This window comes from Dama dama, chromosome 16 (assembly GCF_033118175.1).
Source record: "Dama dama isolate Ldn47 chromosome 16, ASM3311817v1, whole genome shotgun sequence".
NCBI classification, from domain to species: domain Eukaryota; kingdom Metazoa; phylum Chordata; class Mammalia; order Artiodactyla; family Cervidae; genus Dama; species Dama dama.
The window spans coordinates 7,034,961-7,060,307 of NC_083696.1; the positions used below are offsets into that span (position 1 = coordinate 7,034,961).

General features: G+C 50.6%; 1 protein-coding gene across 1 annotated transcript in view; it reads right to left on the reverse strand.

Moving 5' to 3' along the window:
* PAPPA (pappalysin 1) overlaps positions 1 to 25,347 on the reverse strand; it is a 258,399-nt gene that overhangs the window by 66,638 nt on the left and 166,414 nt on the right. Inside the window, exons 11-14 of the mRNA XM_061163313.1 lie at positions 12,536 to 12,649; positions 11,485 to 11,620; positions 9,172 to 9,385; positions 160 to 328 (exon numbers count right to left, since the gene is read on the reverse strand). Of these exons, the coding sequence (XP_061019296.1) occupies positions 160 to 328; positions 9,172 to 9,385; positions 11,485 to 11,620; positions 12,536 to 12,649 (633 nt within the window). The remainder of the gene's footprint in view (positions 1 to 159; positions 329 to 9,171; positions 9,386 to 11,484; positions 11,621 to 12,535; positions 12,650 to 25,347) is intronic.

Sequence of the window (25,347 nt, forward strand, 5' to 3'; positions counted from 1 at the left end):
ATTGAGGCAGTCTTTCATTCAACCCACACCTCTTTATTGGGCATCGACTATGTCGCAGCAGTGCTTCAAATGCTGAGGATTCAGCAGAGAACAGGTTCAACACCTGCTCAGCCTTTTTGTGGGCTGGAGAGGGACTCTGCGCCCGGCACCCACACACACCTGGCTTTTGATCAGCTCGTCGTCCCGCTGAATCTGGAGCACATAGCCGGTCCGACAGCGCACGGTGCACTGGGCGCCGTGGTGGCCGTCAGCGCCAGAGCAGTTGAGCCAAGCGTTCTCCACAGCCAGCTTTGGGCAGTCCGCGGCCTCGCATGCGAAGTGCACACAGCTGAGGAGAAAGGGAAGAAGAGGGTGAGAGGTGCTTTCCTGCAGGACCGATGCACTCCAGCAGGAAGACAAAGGCTGACGGGCTCCCACTCTGAACCTCAGGAGGCTGACACAGGAGACACGCAGAGTGGATAAGACTCCGGAGGCGCAGCGGCCAAGGTTTATCATGAAGAACAGTTTATGGAAACAGACAACCCGGGGCTCAAATCCCACATCTTATAAACCTTACAAATTACGAATCTGTAAATGCTGTAGAACCTTGGTTTTTCCATCTGCAAAATGGGAATTATTATGATTACAGCAAGCGTTCATTGAGTCTCTTATCCGCCAGGCACTGAGCTGAATGAAAGCCTTTTCATATCTTATGACAGCACTCACTTCTGGGGGTCATTGTGAGAATTAAATCAGATAGTTGAGCAAAAGCATGGAGTGGAATTCCTATACATAAGGGCACGAAGGTATGGATAAATCTATGCTGTTATTACCTAGAAGCTGTCTAACTTTGGGCAAGGTCCATCACCTCTCTGAGTTTCAGCATACTCTCAGATTCGGCTAACCCATAGCTCCGTGAGATTCAACTGAGGTCCTGAAGGCAGAAGTCTTTTATAAACTGTACAGTGACTTCAGAATGGCTGATAAAGCGGTGCAGAGATCACGCCATGCATCTTACTGTAGTTGCCACCTTCCTGCCAACTGGAATTTACTTGTTCCTGTCTGAGCGCCATGAAGGAGTCTACAGGAAGCTTGCTCCTGTCGCCAGGCAAGCTTCCTGCAGCACCGGGCCCTCCCTTCTCTCACGCCCTGGCCTCTTTTTTCATGGGCTGAAAGCACAGGTCTGGGGTGCCTACCGTGTGCCGGAATGCGTGCTAACCCTTCAGGAAACGGAAACAACATAAAACCCCCATGCTTAGATGATCTTTCCCCTCATATTACCGTCACGCAGATGCTTAATAACATTAGCGACCATTCACCGAATGCTTACATACATGCGCTCACCCATCCTCACGGCGACCCTATGAGCTAAGCGTTACTCATTTTACTGTTGGAAAGTCGGGGAGCTGCGAGATCGAGTTACTTGTTTAAGTTCCCATCCAGATGTGTGACTCCAAAGTCCTCATTATTAACCTCACGCCACACCTGGACTAGAACTTCCCTGAGGGTAGAGATAATGCCCGTTTCATTTCGATGTACTTCACACTGCCAATGAAAATGCCTTGGGTGAAATAGACATTTCCTAACTAGCAAGGAACAAACGGTGGCAGTGTCTTGCAACAACTCTTACGCGCTCTGCAAACATCGGGATATTGAATTTGAAGGATTCTAGGAGGCAGTTCTCTCGAATGTTGCCCCTCTGGCCCTGTCTACCCCAACTCCTGGCGTACGATATACAGACAGCTGGGGTTGCCATTCAGAGCCTCAAAGTGTTTGTTTTCCTGTTTCTATCTAGCACACGCGGAGCGGTGTGGGGGTCAAGCCAACTTAAGAAGTTCTCAACGTTTTGCTTGGTGCTGGTTTCAGGATAAAACCCCACACTGAGGGTTTTATAGGAACAGGGTTACTCACCCCCCACTCTGTATCCCCTGCTGAAAAGTATGGTGAGAATTAGAGTGGGATAACAGTGGGGATGTGAGGAGCAAGCATCTCCAGCACTTGGCACAAACAAACTCAACTTTTTAAAGCACTGGGACAAGGCAAGTGTTCAGTTCCGGTCTCACACCCACACTGATGTATGCTTCGTAGCTTTCACACACCCGCCTCCCCTTCACAAACGCAGGATGAGCTGAGATGAAGCGACACTCGCCGAGACTTTCTGATGCCTTGCCCTTTTCTCTGCTCTGACAGCCTCTGCCCTGCGCCACCCGGAAGACTGTAGCTTTGGAGTCAACACGAGGTCTTTGACACCAAACAATGCATCTGTTCACGTTGTGCAAGCGCTGGGGGAAAGAGCCACATGGTTCCAATTTAAACAGATTTTAAGTCTGTAAGCCACCAGCCTCCAAGTGGGTCTTCTGACCTTTGCCTTACAGTTTGACCATTCTCGCTCTGCACACCCAGGAGGCCCCTGGTCTCCCATCTGATGACGGACCGGGGGGAGCCTCTGGGGACCCTTTTTGAAAGACAAGGGCTCTGGGCTTCTCTGGGCTGTGAGACTATTAAGGTTTAAAAAAAAAAAAAAAAAAAGTGCTCTCCCTCTTGTGCACATTAAGGTTCTTCTTCACAGGAAAAGGAGAAACTAAAAAACTTGATTTCCTCGAACGGAAAGGACCTATGGCTTAGCAGGTGGGCAGATCTGGGCTCTGGCCCAGGCTCACAATTTATCAGTTGTTTGATCTTGGAAAGTCAGGTAATGACCTGAGCCTCAGTTTCCTCCTCTGCTGAGTGGAGGCCACAAAATGATCCCTCTCTCAAGATTGTCAAAACAAGGTGACGGGTCAGCCACTGACTCATCTACTCAACACACTTGCCTGGGGCTCTCACCACACGGCAGACACTGCCGCAAACACTGTGGATCTGAGGAGGGAGGGCGTGTGCCAAAGACGAGTCATAAACAAGCTTGTTTCAGACAGTAAAGCGCATACAGGAGGGGCGCTAACCCCAGGTGAAACTATAGAGGGTGACACCTGGGAGAGGGGAGGGCGGGGCACTCCGCACAGAGGGGTCAGGGAAGCCTCCTCGGGGACACCTGAACTAAGACGCAGATGAAATGAAGGGGATCAGCCACGTGAAGGTTTGGAGCAGAGAGAATCCCAGGCAGCGGGAAGAGCATGCACAAAGGCCCAGGACAGGCTGGAGCGCGGCGTGTCTGCAGAACAGAAAGGCCAGCGCAGGGGAAATGCTACGGAAACGATGATGTGCTGTGAGAAGGGGGTCCCTCTCCTCTGGTTCCTCCTACTACAGAGGGAAAACACCCCTATTCACATGGGCTGCCTGGCCAAAAAAGTGTTCAAACGGGGAGAGCCGATGACCAGTCACCTTTCTCCGTGGCAGGACTTCTCAGAACCTTGAATTCTAATGCACATGCTGGCTTTCCAGAAGGGACTAACGCACACATAACTTCCCGAGCTCTGAGAGCCTTTCCCCGTGGCATGTTTCTTGGGACTAGGGTCCTCTGGAGCGTATCTGAGGGAACGTGGCCTCCCTACATTTTCAGGACACTCATCTGCACCTGGCTTACAGGCTGGGGGACAGGAAGGAAAGGGGATGAGGAAGCAGTTCGCCCCAGGTATTGGCAGTTGTGTTTCACCGACATCATCTTATCTGCATCCTCACTGTAATTCCACGAGGTAGGGTTATTATTCCCATTTGTGAAAAGAGGAGACTAAACTAAGTGAGTTTAAATCACTTGCCCAAAGGCACTCGGCGTGGACAGGATTCCGGCGTGGATCTGTCTCTGTCCCCAAGTCCCTGCTCTTTCCTTCGCTGTCCTGTTAGCTGGAGAGGGCTGTGTGAACACATGGCCCCAAAATGATAAACATCACCCCAGCGGCCCCTCCCAAATAACTCACTGACACAGCTCTGTCATTTCTGAAACACAAAAACAAAAGTCAAAACAAGGAAAACAAAACAAAAGCGTCTGCCTTCATTAAAAACAAAAAAAAAAAGGAGGGGGGAGGGATTTCACACCAGTGACGGGCTGTCATAAAATAACAAAAGAAGGGGGAGAAAGAAAAAGCAGCCACTTCTCAGAAGGGAGGAGAGCGGTTGATCCCAATGGGGGAAGGGACATAGGTAATTTTACCAATAAAATTCGCACACCTGGGCAAAAGTGACACTCGGCACCCTCCCCACCCTATGCAAAGATGATCAGATGTTTATGAATCGTCTTTTCTTCCTACACCTATGTAAGTTATTTACATAGAGACTCAAGCTCCATACAGAGGGAGATCCTTAAGTGATCTGACAGTCCTCCAATTGTCAACCCCCACAATCAACTGAAAGGGCCCCCAATCGTGCATAACGTGGGGTACCTGTGTACCCCTCAACTGGGAGAGAGGAGGCCAGAGGTCAAAGGCCTGGTGAGGGCCCCCCTCCTGGCTGCCCCCTGACCCACGGCTTAACTCCTGCGGTGACTTCGCTGCAATTATGCCACGGGGCGGCGGGGGCAGTCAACAGGCAGCCGCTTTATAGATCATTCTGAGCTGCGCGGCTGGGGACAGCACATGCAACACCGGAAAATGAAGGGGGAGATGCTCTCGGCACGAGCGCTGCAGGATCACTTGGGAAGTGAGACCGAGGAAGAGTCAGCTAGCAAGGCAGGACTCGCTTTTCTGCCCAGCAACGAGGCTACTGCAGGAAGCGATCCAAGCAGGCTCCTCTTCCCTGGAATTCTAGAAGCGAGCCGGTGGTGTGGCGGGTGCGGCACTGGGAGGCAGGGTCAGCAGCTACAGCATCTGCCCAACCATCTGAACGGCCAGGTGAGCTGAGCGCGGGGTGGCCAGTGGGAGGCCGCCTGCTGACCAGAGCTGCCTCTCCAGTCCCAGGATCTGAGTGGGTCTGAGGTTCCAAATCTTGTGATGTGTTTGAGTGGAAAGGATTCTGGCCTTCACTCTGTACTCTCCTGATAGTTAACTGTTACAAGTAATTTAAAAACATGTCAAACAAGGGCCAAAAAAACCACAAGTTGCTGGGGCCTCTGGGACAGCTGTTTTGATACCTCTGATGATGGGGAGAGGGAGGGGAAAGCTTTGCCCTGAAAGTCCCGAGACCTGGATTCCAATGCCGTGTGGTTCTGCATCTTAAACCACTGGGGCGACTTTGGGAAACATTTTCCCGGCTTGGACCTTAGGTTTTCCATCCTTGAATGAGGGTAAGGAACCAAAGAATCTCTTCACACCTCCTAGCTTCCAGGGGTCAAGTCAGGGTATGGACAAAACCATGGAAATGTATGATTTCAGAGCCCGCTGGAAGAGGAACAAGTAGACTTTGATAATCCCATGTTTTGACAAGGATATGGAACAACAGGGATTCTGACAGGCAGGCTGGGGCTGGAGCGTGGCTTGGAGAGCATCTTAGAGAAGAGTCACGCATATCCATACAGGTGAGACGGGCGTGTGCTTAGGCACAGAAGTTCCATTTGCAGGCATATGCCCCAGGCCACCACTCCCAACAGATGTTCCGAGAGGTGCTGATCCATTCGAGGGTGGGGACACTGGGTGAACCTGGGGACGGCGACCTGAGGCCTGGGCCGTCCGGCTGTGAGAAGGTTCCTTCTGGGCTCCCAATCTTACAGATTCTTAGAGAGCCCCCAGTCAGGGCACAGACTCCAGGGTCTTTTGGTTCCAGCCTGTAGGCACCCGCTCTGATGCCACCACTACCAATTACTATCAGACTAAGTTCACTCTGGCTGCAAAGGAGTAAGTCTAGTCACACGAAGAATTTATTGTCCCCTTGGAAGGAAAGTTATGACCAACCTAGACAGCATATTAAAAAGCAGAGACATTACTTTGCCAACAAAGGTCCGTCTAGTCAAGGCTATGGTTTCTCCAGTGGTCATGTATGGATGTGAGAGTTGGACTAGAAGGAAAGCTGACTGCAGAAGAATTGATGCTTTTGAACTGTGGTGTTGGAGAAGACTCTTGAGAGTCCCTTGGACTGCAAGGAGATCCAACCAGTCCATCCTAAATGAGATCAGTCCTTTAGGGACTGATGTTGGAAGGACTGATGTTGAAGCTGAAACTCCAATACTTTGGCCACCTGATGCAAAGAGCTGACTCATTGGAAAAGACCCTGATGCTGGGAAAGATTGAGGGCAGGAGGAGAAGGGGACGACAGAGGAAGAGATGGCTGAATGGCATCACCGACTCAGTGGACATGACTTTGGGTGGACTCCGGGAGTTGGTGATGGACAGGGAGGCCTGGAGTGCTGTAGTCCATGGGGTCGCAAAGAGTTGGACACGACTGAGCAACTGAACTGAACTGAACTGAAGGTTGATCCTCTAAAGGCTAGCTGCCAATCAGAACTGCCTCTTTCTGGATGCTCTGACACGGAGAAAGTGGGAAGAGTTTGAGGCAGAGAAAGGAAGAGAATGCAAAACATGAGAGGGAGGGGAGGAAGGGAGGAAGGAAAGAGGGGGAGGGAAGGAAGGAGGGAAAGGAAGAAGTTAATTTTCTAAACCCATGGCCCCCTGAATGTTATGCTAAATTGCTCAATCTCTGTTTAGAACTATAGGCTGGATAATGGCGCGTGTGTCTGCGTGTGTGTGTGTCCAACCCCTGAAGCCTCAATTCCTGACGGCCCCTTTTCTCACCGAAGAAGCCTCATATCTTCTGTCCAACCATCACTAGCGCTCCCCGTCTTTCCCCCTTCCCCTTCTTGGTGGCAGAGCTGGAACTCAGCTAGAATTCCACAACTGAACCTCTCATTTGAAACCAGATCCTGTTTTCCTGGGTCTCTGAATTTACTCCAAGTTCCGCATGGGGACAGAGACCCTTGAATCCGGGTCAGAACACACACGCCTGGACTGATGCTGCTGTGCTTGAGGCTTCTCCCATGGCAGCTGACCAGAAAGCGAGGACGGAGCAGGGGGTGAGAGAGGAGGGAGGGGAAGAGACGGAGGGGCAGGAGGGAGGAGAGAAAGCCAGACGGAGAATACATGGGGAGCAGGTGGGAGGGGGACTCTGAGTGGGGAGAGGAAGGACTGTGGGGGGGTGGGGGCCACACTTCACTACCTGGGAAGCAGCTGAGAGTCAAGTGGGCCATTTCCACTAGAGCAGCTGAGCTATAAAAAGGGATGCTATTTACCTTGGTGTTTCGAGAATGAAGAAAAACATCCCGTGGCTTTTTACAGTTGTTGCTTATTTTTCTTTTCTTTCCTCCTGGTTTGTTTGTTTTAATGGCATTTGCACGTTTGCACAGTCCTGTCTGTTAGGGTAAATCTCTCTTCAGCGCCCCAGGGGCAGCTGCGGTCCTCCCCGACTCCCCGCCCCACTCCCACCCCACAGCCTGGCATTCAGGAGGAGCAGCCTATCTTAGACCCAGGGAGCTCAGGGCCCAGCCAGCCGGCCCCGGGAGCCGCACCTCCATCACTCCACTCAGTCTCACTGGGAAGAGCTCACGAGGGAGGAGCCCTGGGAAGTCCTCTTCTCTCCTGGATGAGCCTGGTCCTGGGGAGCAGAGTGTGGTTCTCAGGGGCGGACAAAGCGAGATCTTACCTCCCACTCCCTGCAAGGTCCTGGCTCACTCACTCTGTCCATACCTCACCCGACAGGTGTGATAATGAAATACGATGATGAAATCAACGTGGGTCCCCTCCTCTTCCCTCTCACCGCTCCTACCTCCTGGGAATCACAGACTGTTCCAAGCGGAAAGAATCACAGAGAACACAGACCTTCACTGCTCTCATTTCACACGTGGGGAGACAGGCCCAGAGAAGAGAGGGGTCTGGCTCCCCATCCCACCACCAGCCAGAGACAGGGCAACGTCCTGCCCCAGTTCCGTGTGTTTCCTCGAGAGGTCAAAGGACTTCAACAGACACTTATTGATGGACTTGTTTTCAAGGTTAAACACTTCTTACTGTTCACTTGGGACACGGGAACTGCTAATGAAGGATTCAAAGAAGTCAGCGCTGGCCTCAGCTCAACTTGGGGATGGTCTTGGTGGCTGGTTAGGGACGGGAAAGCGTTGCCGAGAGGGTCTGATGGATTTGCATTTTGCGTCGACATTGTTTCCCTGGGTTCTGAGAATTAACTTATTTTTATAGTCTGGAGAGGCAGGGATGAAAAAGCCCTCTCAGGGTGAAATACAACAATGAATGATATTTAAGGAGCTCTTTTGCCTCTGAAGGATTGCGACAGACTTTGCACAACAGAAGCTAGAGACAGTGGGTGCAAAACAATGTGGGTTTTGCAACCACCTTTTGTGTCCTCTGGTGGCAGGGGCGTGGGAAAGGCTGGGGTCCCCTCTCCCCACTCCTCCTTTCTCTCCTGCTCCCAGGTATACACGGCAGGGCGGGACTGCCTTTCAGAGGGCCTTGCTTTGGGGGAGCCCTCTGAGACCCCCAACTCTTTAAACAAACGTCAGAGATGCTGTATGACTCTGGACCAGCCCTTCCCGTTCTGAAAACCCAGAGGGTAACATGGAAGTTTGGACAATGCAGATATGCTAGATGAGCTCCGAGGATGCTTATGTGGAATTATGCACAGAAAAGCACCAGCATCGCATCAGCAAGTGGTGATAAACACTCTCTATCAACACATTATCTTTGCACAGTGCCTAGGAGTTGGCAGGAGCACGTTCATCTGAGGCACACCATTCAATTCTCACGACCACCCTGCCGGGTAGATATTACCCCAAAGGAGACGACTGAGATTCACTAGAGCTCATATTTTTTCTAGGAAGCATCCCCCTCCTCTCCGAGCTCCACACTAGGTATATTAACAGATAACAGATCAAAGGCACCGCAGAGCCATGCGGTTAAAAGACAGACACCAGGACCACTGGGGCTGTCTCCCAGGAGGGTTATGCCTCTTGCCTGTGCTACTTAGGACGCAGAAGGTTCCAGTATTTCAGAGCTGGAAGACAGCTAATCCACCACCCCTCACTTCATTCAAATGAGGATGCTGAGGTCCAGAGAGAGAAAGTGATGCTCCCAAGATCACCCTGCAGGTCGCCGTCAGCGCTGGGACCTCAAACAGGGTGAGAGAGGTCCTCCTTCCACAGCCACATCTCTACTGCCCGCCCGCACCCCCTGGGACTCAGAGTCGTGGGGTCCTCCCCAGCCCCAGGGCAGAGCCGGCCAGAGGCCAGACGATGGAGAAGGGAGAAACGCACAGACCTTTTCCTGCAACACCCACGGCTGCCCGGCTGCAGGGTCCCCCCCGGCGCGCAGACCCAGGGTGCCTTACCTCTGCTCCGCAGAGCTGTAGGTCTCCCCTCTCTGGCAGCTGCTCAGGGTGACGGGGTCAAAGTTGTCGAAGGAGCGGAGGGCCACCCCCGAGATGGCGACCAGGGGTGAACTGAAGCTCACGCGTACCGCCTGGCTGTGGTAGAAGGGCTGGCTGAGGTCATGGACCACAGGGATAATCAGGGGATTGTTCCGGCAGCTCAGAACGTGGAGGCCTGTCAGGGAGACAGAGGGCCGGGGGCCCGGGCTCATTACTCAAGGCCAGTCGCGCCCTCCCCAACGGGCCCTTCCCGAAGCCCCCAGACCCTTTCATGTCACTGCACAAAAGCACCATTGGGTGGCCAGTGGGGATTTTGAGTTTGATTGAAAGTTTCTTTGTCTGCCTTTTTCTCTCGGCTCCAAATCTTTCCAATCCCCTCGCCTCGCTGCTCCCTAAGCTCTCCCTTCACCTAGCGCCCACGGCCCCTCCCTCCCCCCAAAGGGCCACCCCTGGGCCAAGCCTCGCTGGCGCTGGCTTCCCTCCCACCTCACGTGAGGGCTTGGCTGGTCTGAGCTGCTAGTTTTCAGGCAGGCATCAAGATGAGGGAAATAGTTCACAGAAGTAGGTCATTGTTGGGGTAAAAAAAAAAAAAAGCCTCCTCTCATTTTTAAGCTAGGAACCTGGGACCAGCCCTGTGCGCGAAGGACCTCTGCATCCATCTGGCAGACAGGAGACCCGGAAATGTGGCAGGAGGTGGCTTTCCAGGAGGACACAGAACACTGTACCATCCAGAGTCCAAGGAGAATCCAAACTGCTTCCCCCGGAAGCTCTCAGTTCTTTCTAGAAGTCCCCAGGCTTTGAAAAGCGGTGGGGAGCGAGCGGGGCGGGGAGAAAAGGTACATAAGGAGAGGGAGGAGAATGATGGGGAAGGTTGGCGTTGGGAAAAGCAAAGCTGGCTTTGGTGCCTGATGGACATCAGTTCAACTCTTGGCTTAGTAGGTCTCTCTGACAGCTCAAGTGATAAAGAGCCTGCCTGCTATGCAGGAGACCCGGGTTTGATCCCTGGATTGGGAAGATCCCCTGGAGAAGGGTACGACTACCCACTCCAGTGTTCTTGCCTGGGGAATCCCATGGACAGGAAGACCTGGTGGGTTACAGTCCATGGGGTTGTAAAGAATCGGACACGATTGAGCGATTGACACAGACAACAGATACTCACTTCCTTGCTATGTGAACCCACCAAACCCCTGACCCTCAGTGTCGGCCTCTAAAAAGTGAGATCACCCTGACCAAGCGCTGGGAGTCCTGCTCTGCTCGGTCATGAGGCTCCCAGTCTAGCAGGTCTGTATCTGGGGTCCACTGGCATAGAGCCGCAGAGCCTCCACGGGGAATGCCAGGGTGCTGAGGATGCAGGACAGGGGAGCCGATGGGGAGGGAAAGATGGACACTTGGGCATCAAATAGCAAGATCCAAAGATCTCTGCTAGAGCCCGAGTCATTCCATTCCTCTGAAAACCTCTCCACAGAGCCCTTTGCGATGCCAGGAGAGCTATGAAAATATTTGCTTCTCGCTTAGGGACATTTCCCAGGAATCTGGACAAATCCAGAGGGGTTTCCTTTCCCTTCCTTATTAATGCGTTTCCCCCTTGCCTTGAAAACTGACCAAATAAGTAAACATAAAAACAAAACAAAACCCCTCCCCACTGCCTGAGCTGCGGCTTGACCCTGACGTAACCCCTGGCGAGTTTGCTTCCTATGGGGCTTTGAAACGAGCTCCCTGTGGAATCGTAGGGACACAGCTTTGAAGCCGGGACTTCTGCGCCAGCCTGGAATTCCAGAGTAGGCTGAGCAGGGTGTCTGGGCAGTGTGGGAGTGGGTGGTGGGGCTTTCTGAGTGTGGGGTCTTGTGCTCGGCACGGGTCACCACATCTCAAGTGAGAGCTCATTTGCTATGGCGGATGCTCCTGGTTACAGGGTGAAGGGCAGTGGACGATGATTCTGAAAACCTGGCTTCCCTGCTTGCTGGCTGGCTCTGGCCATGTGACCCGGGCCTCTCAATGTGTCTCTTTGGGTCTCAGGTGATGATACATACAATGGAAAAGCATCTTTGTTCAGTCAAAGGAGGACTTTGACCTGAATCTCTTACCCCCCCATACCCATCTGATTCGGGCCTCTCTAGGTGTGCACACAGACTCATCCTGATCTGAAGACAATCTGATAATAAATAGGGCAGCAAGAAGAGGCGACAGGAGGCGAGAACTCATTCTCAGCCAATCCTTACAAACCACCCACGGGCAGATGGGGAGCCAGGTAGCAAGAGCAAGCCAAACGCTCACCTAGATCGTGGCTCTGTTCTTTGGTATCAAGCAGCTGGACGCTGATGGTTTCCTGCTTTTGGTCCCCATAGTAGGTCCCATCGGTCACCAGGTGGACGATGACGGCGGTAGCGACCATTGGTTGAGAAAAGTACGCCTGAAATGCAGGAGACCCAGGAGGCTCAGCCATGCAGCTAGGCATGCGGTGGTGCGGCAGCCCCGGGGCAGGGGTTTTGAGAAGAATCTTCCATTTCGGGAGCTGGACTACTTATCATGGTCCATGGTGGGAACAGGGAGGCAGCGAAACCTCAGAGCAAAGAGCACGGCCTCTGAGGTCAGAGACTGTTTTCATCTTGGCTCTATTCTTTTCAAGCTGTGTGATGCCCAGTGATGACTGAGCCACTCTGAGCCTAAATTCCCTACCCTCTAAGTCATGGATCTGTAAACAGGTGCATCACAGGATGCCTGGCAGGCTCCTGCAAGATACTAAGAGTCCAGCACACACTAAAACCACATGAAATGAGGCTTGTTATTCATCACTGCTCCATGCTGACCAACCTCTGCACTAGCCATCAAGGAGACAAAGGTAAATAAGATGTGCCTTTGCATTTCTGTAGATGGCGGAGTTCCACGTGGGTGAGTAACACACACTACCAACACTTGAAACAATCGCAGTCCACGTCAGGCAGATGGGCCCCTGGACAGCTACAGAATACCACGGCACATGACGAGTGTCACCCAACAGATGACCACATGTGGAGGACTAGAAGGGAAAGGACAGTTCCTTCTCCCTGTAGGGCTCAGTGAAGACTTCAAGGCCAGACAATTTAACAGAACGACATCTAAATGATATCTAAACTCTCGGCCAAAACAAGACTGACTAAAGGCATCCCATGAGCAATTAAGGGATTCCATTCCAGGAAGCATCCTGCTGCTAACCGTTTTGTTCTCTGTCCTTGCCATTAACACCCTCAGCGGGCAGACAAAACAATCCTGAGAAAGGGCCAAGGGAGACAGTGCTTCCCCGGGGGCCTCTGCTGGACAGTCTGAGGCTCTCAAAGCTTTGACTTACCCGGACCCAGAAAGTGGTCTGAGCCAGCTGGGAATATGGGTAGCTGATGGTGCAAGGGTACCAGGCATGCTGGGAGATGCCTTCGCTGAGATCGATCACCTTGGTCCGACACACCTGGAAAAAAAATAAATAAAGAAATCAAGGGAAACAAATGCCTTAGAGGGTTTTAGAGGTTGAAATAAATTCAACTCGACAACACCTCACTATCCACCTATTCTGTTCTTGACACCGCAGGAAGAAACAGTGATGAACAGACAAGAGTCTATTCCAGGAGCCCACATTCTAATAGTACAGATGAGAAAACCTTCCGTGCCATTCAGGAAAGGAGGGATAACACATTTGGGTGGCAGAGATGTCAGAGAAGTTCTTGTGGGGACAGGTCCTGGAGGAGTTGACACTTGAGTCGGGTCTGGAAGAGTAGGGTGGCTGCACATGGAAGGGTATTGCCCATGGGAGGAACAGAAGTAAAGGCTCAGAGGAAAGCGGAAGCCCAGGATGATGAGCTGCCTGGTACAATCAGAACTTGGGGAAAGTGGCAGCAAAGGCAGGCCTGATGGCCTAAAACTTTCACAGACTCTGAATACCAAGCATCCCTTCAGGACAAATCTGTAAATTGTGCTCAGAGCCAGGTTAATGACACAGACCAGAACAGTGTCAGCGTTTGTCCTCGCCAAAGAATATCGGCTCCACCATTTGGGTGTGTGTGTGAGTATCTACACATACACACAGCCCCTTGTTCTCAATGACAGACATAACAAATGACACTCCAAGAAACACGAAGCAGGTATAGACCAGTAGAATTCTTCAAAGTGAGGAATTTCCTGTCCTAATGTCATTTCATCCCATTGGTTCAGTCATTCATTCCAATACTATTTATTGAGTAACTGCAATTGGTCAAACACTCTGGTACAAGACATCAGACAAGGCAGACAGGGAGAGGAGCTTGGGGCGACAACGGGCACAGGCACTCATCAAGGGATCACATACGCCTACGTAACTGTCAGCTGCAGACCAGAAAAGAACTAGGATGGAAAAGGAGAAGAGCAGCTACGACACTCTTGAGATACGTCAGACTCTTTGCAAAAGGTCATCCCAGATTAGTGTTTTCCCTTGCGTCTCTATTGGGGCTCCTTTCTCAACATTCTCTGAGAAAACGGGCCTGTCATTCCACATCTGTGGGTCTTAGGTGACTCATCTAAGAAGTAAGGCTAACCTAGAGAACTCTGAGGTCTTATAAGCCATGAAAAAAAAAAGTGAGATCATCTAATGTCAATTACACAAACAAACATACACATGTAAAACAAAAAAAAAGGAAAGAAAAAAAAAATATATATATATATAAGAATCAAGACTATCCATTCCAGCAATATCTTTAGTAGCAAAAGATCAGGGATATGCCATCATCAAAAATTCTACAAACAATAAATGCTAAGAAAAGGTGTGGAGAAGAGGGAGCCCTTTCACACTGACTGTTGGTGGGAATGTAAATCGATAACAGCCACTATGGAGAACAGTATGGAGGGTCCTTAAAAAACTAGGAAGGAAAGCACCATATGACCCAGCAATTCCACCACTAGGCATATACCCCGAGGAAACGAAAACTGAAAGACACATGTACTCCAACGTTCACTGAAGCCCTACTTACAACAGCTAGAACAGGGAAGCCACCTAGATGTCCATCGACAGATGAATGGATAAAGAAGCCGTGGTACATATACATAATGGAATGTAACTCAGCCATAAAAAGGGATGCATTTGAGTCAGCCCTAATGAGGTGGATGAACCTAGAGCCTATTATATAGAGTGAAGTCAGCCAGGAAGAGAAAAACACATATTGTATATGAACGCATGTATATGGAATCTAGAAAGACGGTGCTGATGAGCTTACGTGCAGAGCAGCAGTGGAGACGCAGAGAACAGACGTAAGGACGTGGCTGTGGAGGGAGGAAGGAGAGGGTGGGACGTATGGAGGGTAACACGGAAACATACGTGACCGTATGGAGAACAGCCAGCCAAAAGGAAACTACTGCATGACTCAGGGGATTCAAACAGGGCTCTGTAACAACCTACAGGTGTGGAATGGGGAGGGAGGTGGGAAGGACGTTCAAGTGGGAGGGGACATGGGTAAACCTATAGCTGATTCATGTTGATATCTGGTAGAAACAAACAATACTGTAAATCAATTACCCTTCAATTACAAACAAACAAACAAAAAAAAAGATCAGGGATAGTTTATATGCTCCCCTGTTGAAGAAGGGGTAAGTAAAGATGATACATTCACGTGTTAGGATTCCATAAGCAAAAGAATATTAAGAGGACTGAATGAGATTCAAATGTGGGGATGATCCTGAGAATATCTGACACCTGGTTCAATATGGACCCTGGCCAAGAAAAATAGAAGCCCTATTTGTGAGTTCATAGATGACAACATATAGAGATTGCAAAAGCATCTCATGGAATGAATAAAGAATGAGGTATAAGTGGATAAGTACATTAGGATTCTATTTATTAAAATCAAACGAAGTTAGACTATACCCAGGGAGTCATACAGATGAGGGTAGAAGAATTAAAAATAGCATGGAAAGTTGCACATCAAATTCACTAATCAAAGTCAAGCTAAAACACATGGCCGCACTAATCCACAATTGCAAGCTGCAATGCTTTCTTTTAAAATAAATGCTTTGTTTTGGAACAATTTTATATTTACAGGGAACTTGCAAAGGAAGAAATACCAAGAGTTCCATATATGCTTCACCCAGTTCCCCTTAAAGCTAACATCTTCAGTTCATTCTTGAAATATCAAATAGAAGAAGAAAAGTGTCTTAACCAACTTTGGAGAATCACACCATCACCCAGGGAGTTCCTGCAATGGTGAGCTGGGTTAAGATACCTGGTCCTGGTTCCGACTCCCTCAACATTTGATGTGTAATTGCGGACTAGCTATCTCTCATCTTCGGACCTCAGGTTCTCTTTCGCATCTGAATGTTGGATTAGGTCACGGCTTTTCAAGGCATCACCTATGGATTCCTAGGGTTGCTTGGAGGTGTCAATCTGGGCATCAGTATGGGGGGAGATGTGTTTAGCTTCTGCTCCGCGGTTTCAACCAAAGCATCTTCATCCATCTGTTTTATATATCAGGATGCCTTGTGTTGTTTCCTTTGAGAGCTTCATCGCTTTAAAACAGAAAAGTACTGAAACTTGTTTGCTGCCAAAGTTGCCCTTCCCCTTCCCCAAGGTGTCAGCAGGTCCTGGGAACACAGTGTTAGTTTCCTGAATGTCACAGGTAACTTCCTAAGGAGAGTGAAGGTGCCAAGAATCATCCATCTCATCGGCCAGAAATTAGGTGATGACTTCAGTTATTCAAATCCCTAGAAGCCTAATACCGAGGAGGCTGTGGGTAAAACATAGCCAATTTAATGGGCTGGCAGACTTTTTCAAGTTTATTTATTTTTCTCAAAAACAACTTAGTTCCGGCAGATCCGCCAGGGGGATCGGGTTACATTTTACAACAGTGCGAGACTTCGCATAAACTATCTATGGCATTTGAAATCCAGGCCAGCGATTCGACATGTATCCTTTTGGAATTCTTTCCCCTTGTGTTCTTAGCTGCCTGTCCCCCAGCAGAGCGTGGTGGAGTGCATCTCTGGAGTGCTGGAGCCCGGGGCTTATCTCTGCATCTACAGCATGCACGGTCAGAGGAGTCTCCGACATGAACAGAGCCCTCTTACTGCTTAAACACAATTTCCTCTTATCTCATCAACTTGATCAGCACCAGACAGGGCTTAGAGGGATGTACTGCTGTTATTTTATTCTCCTGCTTTCCTATTTAGTGTTGTGTTTGTTTCGGGCTGGCTGTGATCCTGACCATGGACAGTCAAAGCAGATCAGAGAGGAACAAACAAATGTAGCTGAACCTTTGCCCGAAGCCCCAGCCGATGTTAAAATCATCTATGTTCCTGGGGAGGTGGGGGAAGGTTACAGGGGAAGTGGGGGGGGGGGACACTCACAAGCCCCCCGCTTTTACAGACCTTATGTGAATTTGCTCATTCAGCAGCCATTGATGGAAGGGGTTGGTACCCGGCTCTCTCTGAGAAGAAAAGAGCCTTGCCCTTGGGCAAAAGGAGGGTCACATATCTAAGTGTGATCCCCAAGATACCGGATTCTATGCAGGTGCACTGCTTTCAACCAGCCACGTTTTGTATCTTCTAAAAAGGCAAATCCAATTTCACAAAGTCTTATTGAGTAGTGTAGTCTTTAATGGACATTTTGTGGGGGAACGAGCAGAGGGGTTACACTGCTCACCCCATGGGGACTCAAGCTCTCCCATCATCACCCCAGGCTGCTCCTTACTCATCCTCTCTCTTCAACCAGTGTCTTCAGCAGCCTTCCCAACCTCTCCCTTCCCAACCTCCACCTCTCTTCAATCCCAGGCAGTCATTCTGCTCTCGCTCCTGGTCTCTAAGACACAAATCCTTCAACTGATACCAAGGATTCGACCTTGACCCCTTGGTCAAGAGATGATCAGGCCCCAGAGATGTCAGGGAGGTAAACACAGCAAGCTTTTGACTCTCTCTGTCCTCCTGGTATGAACGAACTCTCCTCCCTGCCTTTACATCACTCACTGGTTTGTGGGATACATCACGGAGGCTCTAGAAGCATTAGCAATCTCTAGGCTCTTCTAGAGAGATAAGGAGAGGGTCTCCTCTAGCTGACAGTGATCTTGCTGCATTGCTTATGCCCATGTTCATGGCAGTATTATTTGCAACAGCCAAGATGTGAGAACAACCCAAATGTCACCAACAGATAAATGGATAAACTAAATGTGGTGGGTACACACGATAGAACAGTATTAAACCTGAAAAAATAAGGAAATACTGCTGTATGTCACTACACAGAGGAATCTCAAGGCTGTTCTAAGTGCACCCAGGTAGTCACTAAGAAACAAATACTGCATGATTCCACTTATATGAGGTATCTAACATAGCTAAACCCACAGAATTCAAGAGTAGAATGGGAGCTGCCAGGGGCAGCAGGGAAAGTGACAAAGAAATTGATATGTTTATAAATCAACATATAAATCAACAATGAAGTCTCAGCTAAGCAAGCTGATTAAAATTTTAATAGATCTGCTGTATAACACTATACCTATCATCAATAATGGGGCTTCCTAGGTAGCTCAGTGGTAAAGAATTCACCCTCAGTGCAGGAGACTTGCAGGATATGTGGGTCTGATCCCTGAGTCAGGAAGATTCCCTAGAAAAGGAAATGACAACTCACTCCAGTATTCTTGCCTGGGAAATCCCATGGACAGAGGAGCCTGGTGGGCTACAGTTCATGGGGTCACGAAGAGCCAGACACAATTGGAGACTAAACAACAGCAACATGTCAATATTACTGCATTGTGCCCATAAAAACTTGAGAGTGTAGATTTCTTTTCAAGTATTCTCATCACAATAAACTGAAATAAAATAGATAATATCATATTGAATGATTGACATTGATATTCACTGAATGAATAACAAATGATTAAATGACTGAATAAATGATTGAATGAATCAATCAATAAATTAATAAATGACTGAATACAGTAATAAATATATGATCCAGAGAAGGGAGGGGAGAGAAATTCATATAATGTTGCCATGCAAAGAGCAGATGTGGTTGGGCTGGCAAGCATCATCACTTATGTCTTTTCGGGGTAAGAGGAGGAATTACCCAGCATCTTCCTGATTACTTCTCAGATGGAGGACTCTCTTCCATTCATAAACAGCCCAGTTTACCTTTGGGCAGATTCTTCCCAACAGCCAGGGGAAGATGTCTAGCTGTGCTTTCTTCTACTCTTTCCTCTAAGCAGCAACACTCAAAGCTTCCACATTTTAGAGCTTTAGAGTTAGCGAGACTTAAGTAGGTTACCAACTGGGAGCATTTCTTTTTCAGTGGTCGAGGGAGGGCAGGGGTCTTGCACAATACATCACAGCAAGTAAGTGGCAAACCTGATATGAAAACAATGACTTTCTGGCCCCAGAACCAACGCCCCGTCGTCTCCTGGGTTCTCCACCCTCTCAAGCCTCCCTCGCTGATGCAGGACCATCCCTGGTGAGATTTCTACCCTTACCCAAGGATTCATAGCAGAAATCCCGGTCTCCATGTCACTTGCTTCTGCAGGAAGCCCAGCTCTATGTCTCTGATGGAAGCTGGACAAGTCACTGCCTTTCAGCCTCATCTTAGTGCAGGAACCCCCCCTTTCCCCTTGACCTTGAAGGGGGAAGTCTCATCTTTAGCACACTGCCTCAGACTCTCTGTCATCTTCAGAGATATCTGTGCTTACTTTAAAAATAGAAACCAAGAGACACAGGGGACCCGGGCCGGTTCTATCTGCCGCTTATCAGTTGGACATCTCTCCCATCCTGTCTCTCCATCTGGGAAGTGCAGTGGTGCCCCAGCAGCTTAAGAACACCCACAGGAATACTACCCCCCAAGGTCTCATGGGCACAGAATCCCTTAATCCTCTCATTTATTCAGGGAGACTGGAATTATCCCATTTTTCTGATGAGGAAAGACGGCACGGAAGCTTTCAATTACTCTCTCAAGCTCATGCATCCAACTGTGTGTAACAGCAGGACCCTGGGCTCTGAGTCCACGTTCCGAGCGCTCCATCACACAGCAGCCCGCTTGCTGTTTTGATTAAAACCTCTGCTTCCGCTGATGGAGAAGTAGGTACTGAGAATCATTCTCCTCGACTCCAGTCACTCCACATGCTCGCCCTGCTCCTGAGTGTGTGTGTGTGCAAGTGCGCTCTATCTTGTCCTACTCTTTGAGACCCTATGGACTGTAGCCTGCCAGACCCCTCTGTCCATGGGATTCTCTAGGCAAGAAAACTGGGGTGGGTTGCCATTTTCTACTCCAGGGGATCATCCCCACCCAGGGATCAAACCTGCGCCTCCTACACTGGTAGACAGATTCGTTACCACTGCTCCATCCCTGCTCCAGAGGTTCCTATGATTCACTTTCACAATGAAGAATGCATCATATCGCCCTGCTACCCCATCCATGGCTGCCCCTGGACCACAGGATGGAAACTTCCCTAGACGCAGCTTACAAGGGCCTTGGGGTGCTGGTTCGGTCACATCCCCAGGTGCAGAGCCAGCTGCGTCCCATCCACGCAGGTGCACGCGCGGGCCCCCTTCCCACTGGACCACCCTCCCTCCCACGTGCCACAGACTCCACCATGGTGATGCGTGTGCCCAGTTTTCTTCCCCCTGCCCCCCCCCCCCACTTCCCTCCATGGCACTCGATGAGGGCCCATTTCGTGAAACACTACACATACTTCAAAGCCAGTCTCAAATATCACCCCTCCTCTGAAAGCCTTTGCTCACCCCCCCAGGCAGAATTAATTGCTCCCTCTTATGTGACCATGTAGTTCTTTATGTATGCCTCCGCTACAGCACTTGTCAGGTTGGATTATAGTTGTTTAGAGCTCAGTCTTATCCCTTTAAACTCTGAAGGCTTCCAAGGTGAGAACCATGTTTCATTTACCCTCAAATAAATCGCAGCAAATTGCCCAGCACGCAGGACACAAGAGGTACCCAGTGAACACCAGTAATGCCAGCAGGGTATACCGACTGCCCGATGTCTGCTGGGCACTGCTTTCAGGACTCTGGACGTGTGAAAGCATCCAGTCTTCAATGATGGCCAGGTAAGACAGGTGCTACTATTATACCCATTTAATCTATAAGGAAACTGAAGCCCGGTAATTCACTGACATGAACCTGGGCAAACTCCGGACTAGTGAGGGACAGGGAAGCCTGGTGTGCTGCAGTCCATGGGGTCGAAAAGAGTCAGACACGATTTAGCGACTGAACAACAACAAAATTCACTGAAGGTCACACAATGAGTTAGCAGAACCGAAACGCAAATCCAGGCACAAACTCAGCCTTCACTCTTAACTGTACATATAATTTGAAGACAGCTTGTCTACATGTGGCTCAGGGCTGTAACAGAGAATGGACCTGGGATTTTTTCTGGTTGTTTCTCCTGGTCTGCTGACTGGTTCAGCAGACAAAAGCAGGCTGTTCCAGGCCTTTTCTGGAATGGGGCTGTGTGGTTCAAAGAGCCCTGGACTGCCAGTCTCCAAGACCTGCCTCCTAGAACTGACTCAGTTGCTGACTTTCTCTGACATTCATCATTCCTGCTTGTAGAAGGATGGAGTAAGATGGAACCCCAAAGGGCTTTTCTGTTCTGACATTTTGCCACCTTTTGATGTCCAGTTCCTTCCAGCAAAAGTTATCGATTCTGCAGTGAAATGTGATGCTCCTGTAGGTCTGAGTTGGCTCAGGGATGCCATGTCTCTGATACCCTGAAGCCAAAAGCTAACTCCTATCACAGCCAGCATTTCTGTCTAAGGCAGCTGGAGAAGTAACCTAAAATTTTACTGCAGTCATTCCAGCAATGTGTTTTCTGTTTTTTGTTATTTTTCCTTTTTTTTGTCTGTGTGCTGCAAAAGAGCTGGAAGTTCTTCTCCCAGAGCTTTGAGATCATCAGATGTTTGAGTTGGGAAAGTCCTCAAAGATCTGATTCCAGCCATCATGCCTGACAGACAGGTGGGGGCCAGAGCCCAGTGGGGAACAGAGAGACAGCCTTGAAAGAATGCTGCACGGTCCTCTAGGCTGGCTCTCAGCTGGCAGAAGCAGAGGCCTCTGTGGCCCTAGGACTTGGGGACTTTCGTCCACACCAGGCACTGCCAGCCGCGACACCCAGCACCCGCCTCTCCAAGCCTCCTCCCTTGCAGAAGACTGCTTTCAATTAGAGGAGTTAACGACGTCTTGCTTTCAAAGGGTTTTTTAAATCCAGTTTATCTTCCACCCACACACGATGTACACAAAGGCGCGGGACGGAGAGAGAAGAGGGGGAGTGGGCGTTCTGGTATTTTCCCACACAAGAGAGATGCCAGGAGGTTTCTCCTCAATTTCACTTTTACAGATTTACATGCCCTTTTGTCAATCACAGGACAGAGGAAGTGCTTGTCAAACCTCGGGCCCATCTTCTCCAATTTCCTCTTTGAATCCGAAGGGACCCGGGAAAGGGCCTCATGGAAAAAGAGAGGAAAAGGAGTAGGGAGGGGGAGGGGCACATGCTGACAATAACAGCACATGTAAGCGCAGAATGCATGCACAACAAGCACTTGTGCATACACACACACACACACACACTCACACACACGTTCCCCAGGCAGTGGTTCAGAATATTTCTACTCAGGTTTACAGGTCCCATGCCAAGCCATTTCCCCAAGAACTACAAGGTTGCAGAGGTGGGCAGGGGTCCTTGCTCTGAAGGCTGCAGGCTGTAAGGGGCCTTGGGAGACCGGACACAGAGTCAGCAACGTGAAATAAAGCTGCCTCTAGAAAGCTGGCTTGGCTGTTCCTTTGAGAACATGCTGCTCCCTCCTCAGAGCTCCTGTTGGGGAGGGACAGGGCATCAGCTCTTAAGGATGGGCCCCCCAGGACTGAGGCTGCGCCCTGTATTATCTCCCCTGACCCTCACAAGAACCCTGAGGAATGACCGTTTTTGTGTGTGTGTGTCCCTCCTGGAGAGATAAGGGCTCTGAGGTTTGGAAGGCACTGGCCGCTCCCCTGGGACCTAGAGGTCAAAGCCAAGTGGTCTGATTCAACGTCTGTCCTCTCCCCACCCTGTGGCTGGACCAGCCGAGGACGCTTCGTCACAGCCTTTGTGTAACACGCTGCGCTGTGGTTTCTCGTCCATCTGTCCCCGCGCCTGAGCTTCGAGGACACCGCCCGCGCCTGATTGATCTCCCCTTTTCACTGGTGTCCAGTGAGGTCACTGGGCAGGGCTCCTTGAACGTGGCCTTTGTCGAGATGACGCGGCTTTTTCAAGGCTGCACATGCGGTTCCGGGCTGACAACGTCTGACCCAGAAGCCCGGGTCTCTGGGGGCCCCGACCAGCGCTGGGAAGTGATGATGACCGCTGGATGCAGGAAGACACCAGAGACCCAGCATCCGTTCAGGGGCACCAGCATGCCTGGTAGCCGCATCCGGCTACCGCTTAGGCTCACCCGGCGCTGACGTGCCGTGAACAAGCTGATGACAATGAGAGCTGGTATCACAGCCCTCTCTCTCATTAGTGTAATGCACTCCAGAGCCTGGTTGATTCCATCGCTTCGCTTACTCCCTAAAACCACCCCGTGAGAAGCTGAGCCTGACACCTCAAGGAAGCGCAATGGCCCTCGAGCCCAGCGGAGCGGTCCAGGCCCACGTGTGGGGTCAGGGCGGCCGTTCCCCCACCTCCTGCCCAGGACAGACACCCTTAGCCCGGGCCTGCTGCCTCCTTGACTGCAGCCTCCCCCTGGCTCAGGACTGGCCCAGGAGGTGGGCCTATCTGCAGCCCCTGAGCTTGGCTGTCCGCTCACTGGGGGCAAGCATGAGGCCTTACTTGCTACCTCTTTAATACTAAGTGCAGGTGGTTTAGTTGCTAAGATGTATCTGACTCTTGCAACCCCATGGACTGTAGCCCGCCAGGCTCTTCTGTCTGTGGGATTTTCCAGGCAAGAATCCTAGAGTGGGTGGCCATGCCTTTCTCCAGGGGATCTTCCCGACTCAGGGATTGAATCTGGGTTTCCTGCATTGCAGGCAGATTCTTTATCAACTGAGCTACCAGGGGAAAGCCTAAAGTAAGCACTAAGCTAGCTGAATAAAGAATGAACTGACACCTATCACAGGGATGCTATTGATGCTTAATATGTATCAGGCGTCTAACACGAGCTCCACATGCCTGGTCTCCACGAGGGCGACGTGGACACCAAATGTCCCGCCCCTGGCTCAGGGCCTCTTCTGCCGACTGTGAAACACTGTGGTCCTCTCCCGCCCGGGTCCTATTCCCCACTCATCGCCTTCCTGGGCCCCTTCCTCCAAACTGACCCTCTGAATATGATGCACAAAGTATCTTAAAAGGTATCCGTAACTGAGGCTAACATGACACGGTACACACACACACACACACACACACACACACTTTCAATCTCCTCATCCAACTTCCATTAACACATTTGCAATTTCCCCCTCCAGTCTCCATTTTCCACACTTATTAGTGAAAGAGTACACGCAGTCGCAAAGAGTCGGACACAACTGAGGGACTAAACTACTGCTACGACTAGTGAGAGAGACAGAGAGACAGACAGAAAGGGGGAGAAAGCCAGGCCTTCTTTCCCGACCACTGGAAACAGTGCTCACTTCCCCCCGGCCCTCAGAACAGCGTCCCCTTTGAAACCTGCCTTGAAAAGACAGAAAGGGGAGGGCAAGGGCTGGACTGCCTTTCTTTCAATTTCAGGATTTATTATTTGTCGTGGACAACAGAGCAAAGAAGCATTTCCTGTGTACAGGGCGGGTGCCTGGGGTGTAGAGTTACCTCCTCCTCCCGGCAGACCTCAGGGCCTCCCCACCCAGGAGACACTCACAGATAAGGTAACCTGGCATCAGATGCCTCCAGCCTTGGGGCTCAGCTCCAGGGTGGCTAGTACCTTGTTGCCTGCCCCCTGCCCCCCAGAGTCTGTCCCTATCACCTTAGGCATTTCGCACTCCGTAGGGCTCTAATATCCTCCTGGCCCACACCTCCCCCATGTGTCTGGAATCCTATGGTTTGGGGCACAAGCCCCTGGCCTGATCAAATGGTCCTGGAAAAGACGCCTAGGCTCTCAAGGGGAAAAGTGCAAAGACGTCACTTAAAACACCACTGTCACGCAGCATCCTGACATTTTTACAGGTGAGGAAACCAACCTTCTTAGAAAAGAAATGGTTGAGAGTCACAGAATTGATTCTTGGGAACCTCTCACTCAACGGCTTAATTTTACAGACAGCCACTCAGGACTTCTAAGGGACAGAAATTGGGTGCCCCAACCTTCTTCTAAAGGAAAAGTGTTTAGGCAAGGCAAAGACAAAACACACTTTCTTTGCCAACACCTAAACTGGCAACTCCGTCCCAAGCACAGATCCTTTCCTTCCTGCGTAAGGTAGGAATGGCCATCCTCAACTGCTCTCCAGGTAGGGAGCCTGAGTTTCAATGGGACCAATGGCATCCCTAAGCCACACCCATTAGGACTGTGAAGTCCGGGTCTGATTCCCACCGGTGGTACTTCGAGTCTGGCTCCTCTGATACGGATGAGGAAACTGAGGCCCGCCTAGCGTAAATGGTGATCTGCAGAAAGGCGACGATGATGGCAGTGGTGGTGAGCACCCACCTGCTCACCGCCATCAGCTCCATCCTGATGTCACTGTGAAAGGGAGAGTCCTATTACCCATTTTCAGGTGGGAAAACTGAGGCCAAGGGAGACGAAGAAATAATCACCACGGCAGTGGGAGTGCTAGTTAACGAAAGGACACAGGTCAGCCATTGACTCTGTCCGACATGTGGGTTATCACCACGCCGACCCTCGGGGTCAGCACCATCTCCCATCTCCCGGACAGCAGAGCCGGGCCTCGGGCGCACTCAGTGCCGGAACCCACACACCCGTTTTGAGGAGGTGCTGGGCAGGGGGCTCGGGCTCCTCCAGCTAGTAAATCCTCTAACAAGGGAGAGTGATTAGTGTCGGATGTGGCGGTCGGCTTTTGTGCGGCTGACAACTCGTCCCTTTAGAGGCCGGGCCGGGCTCATTTCATGGGGGCCCTCCGCAGGCTTGTTCCCGGCTCCGTAATTACGCCATTCACCAGTCACCCAGGCCCGCCTCTGAACTCCTGACCCGGCACTGAAAGACTTGGGATCTCATTACTAATCTCTTAAGCCACCTAGTCCTCCAAAATACATCC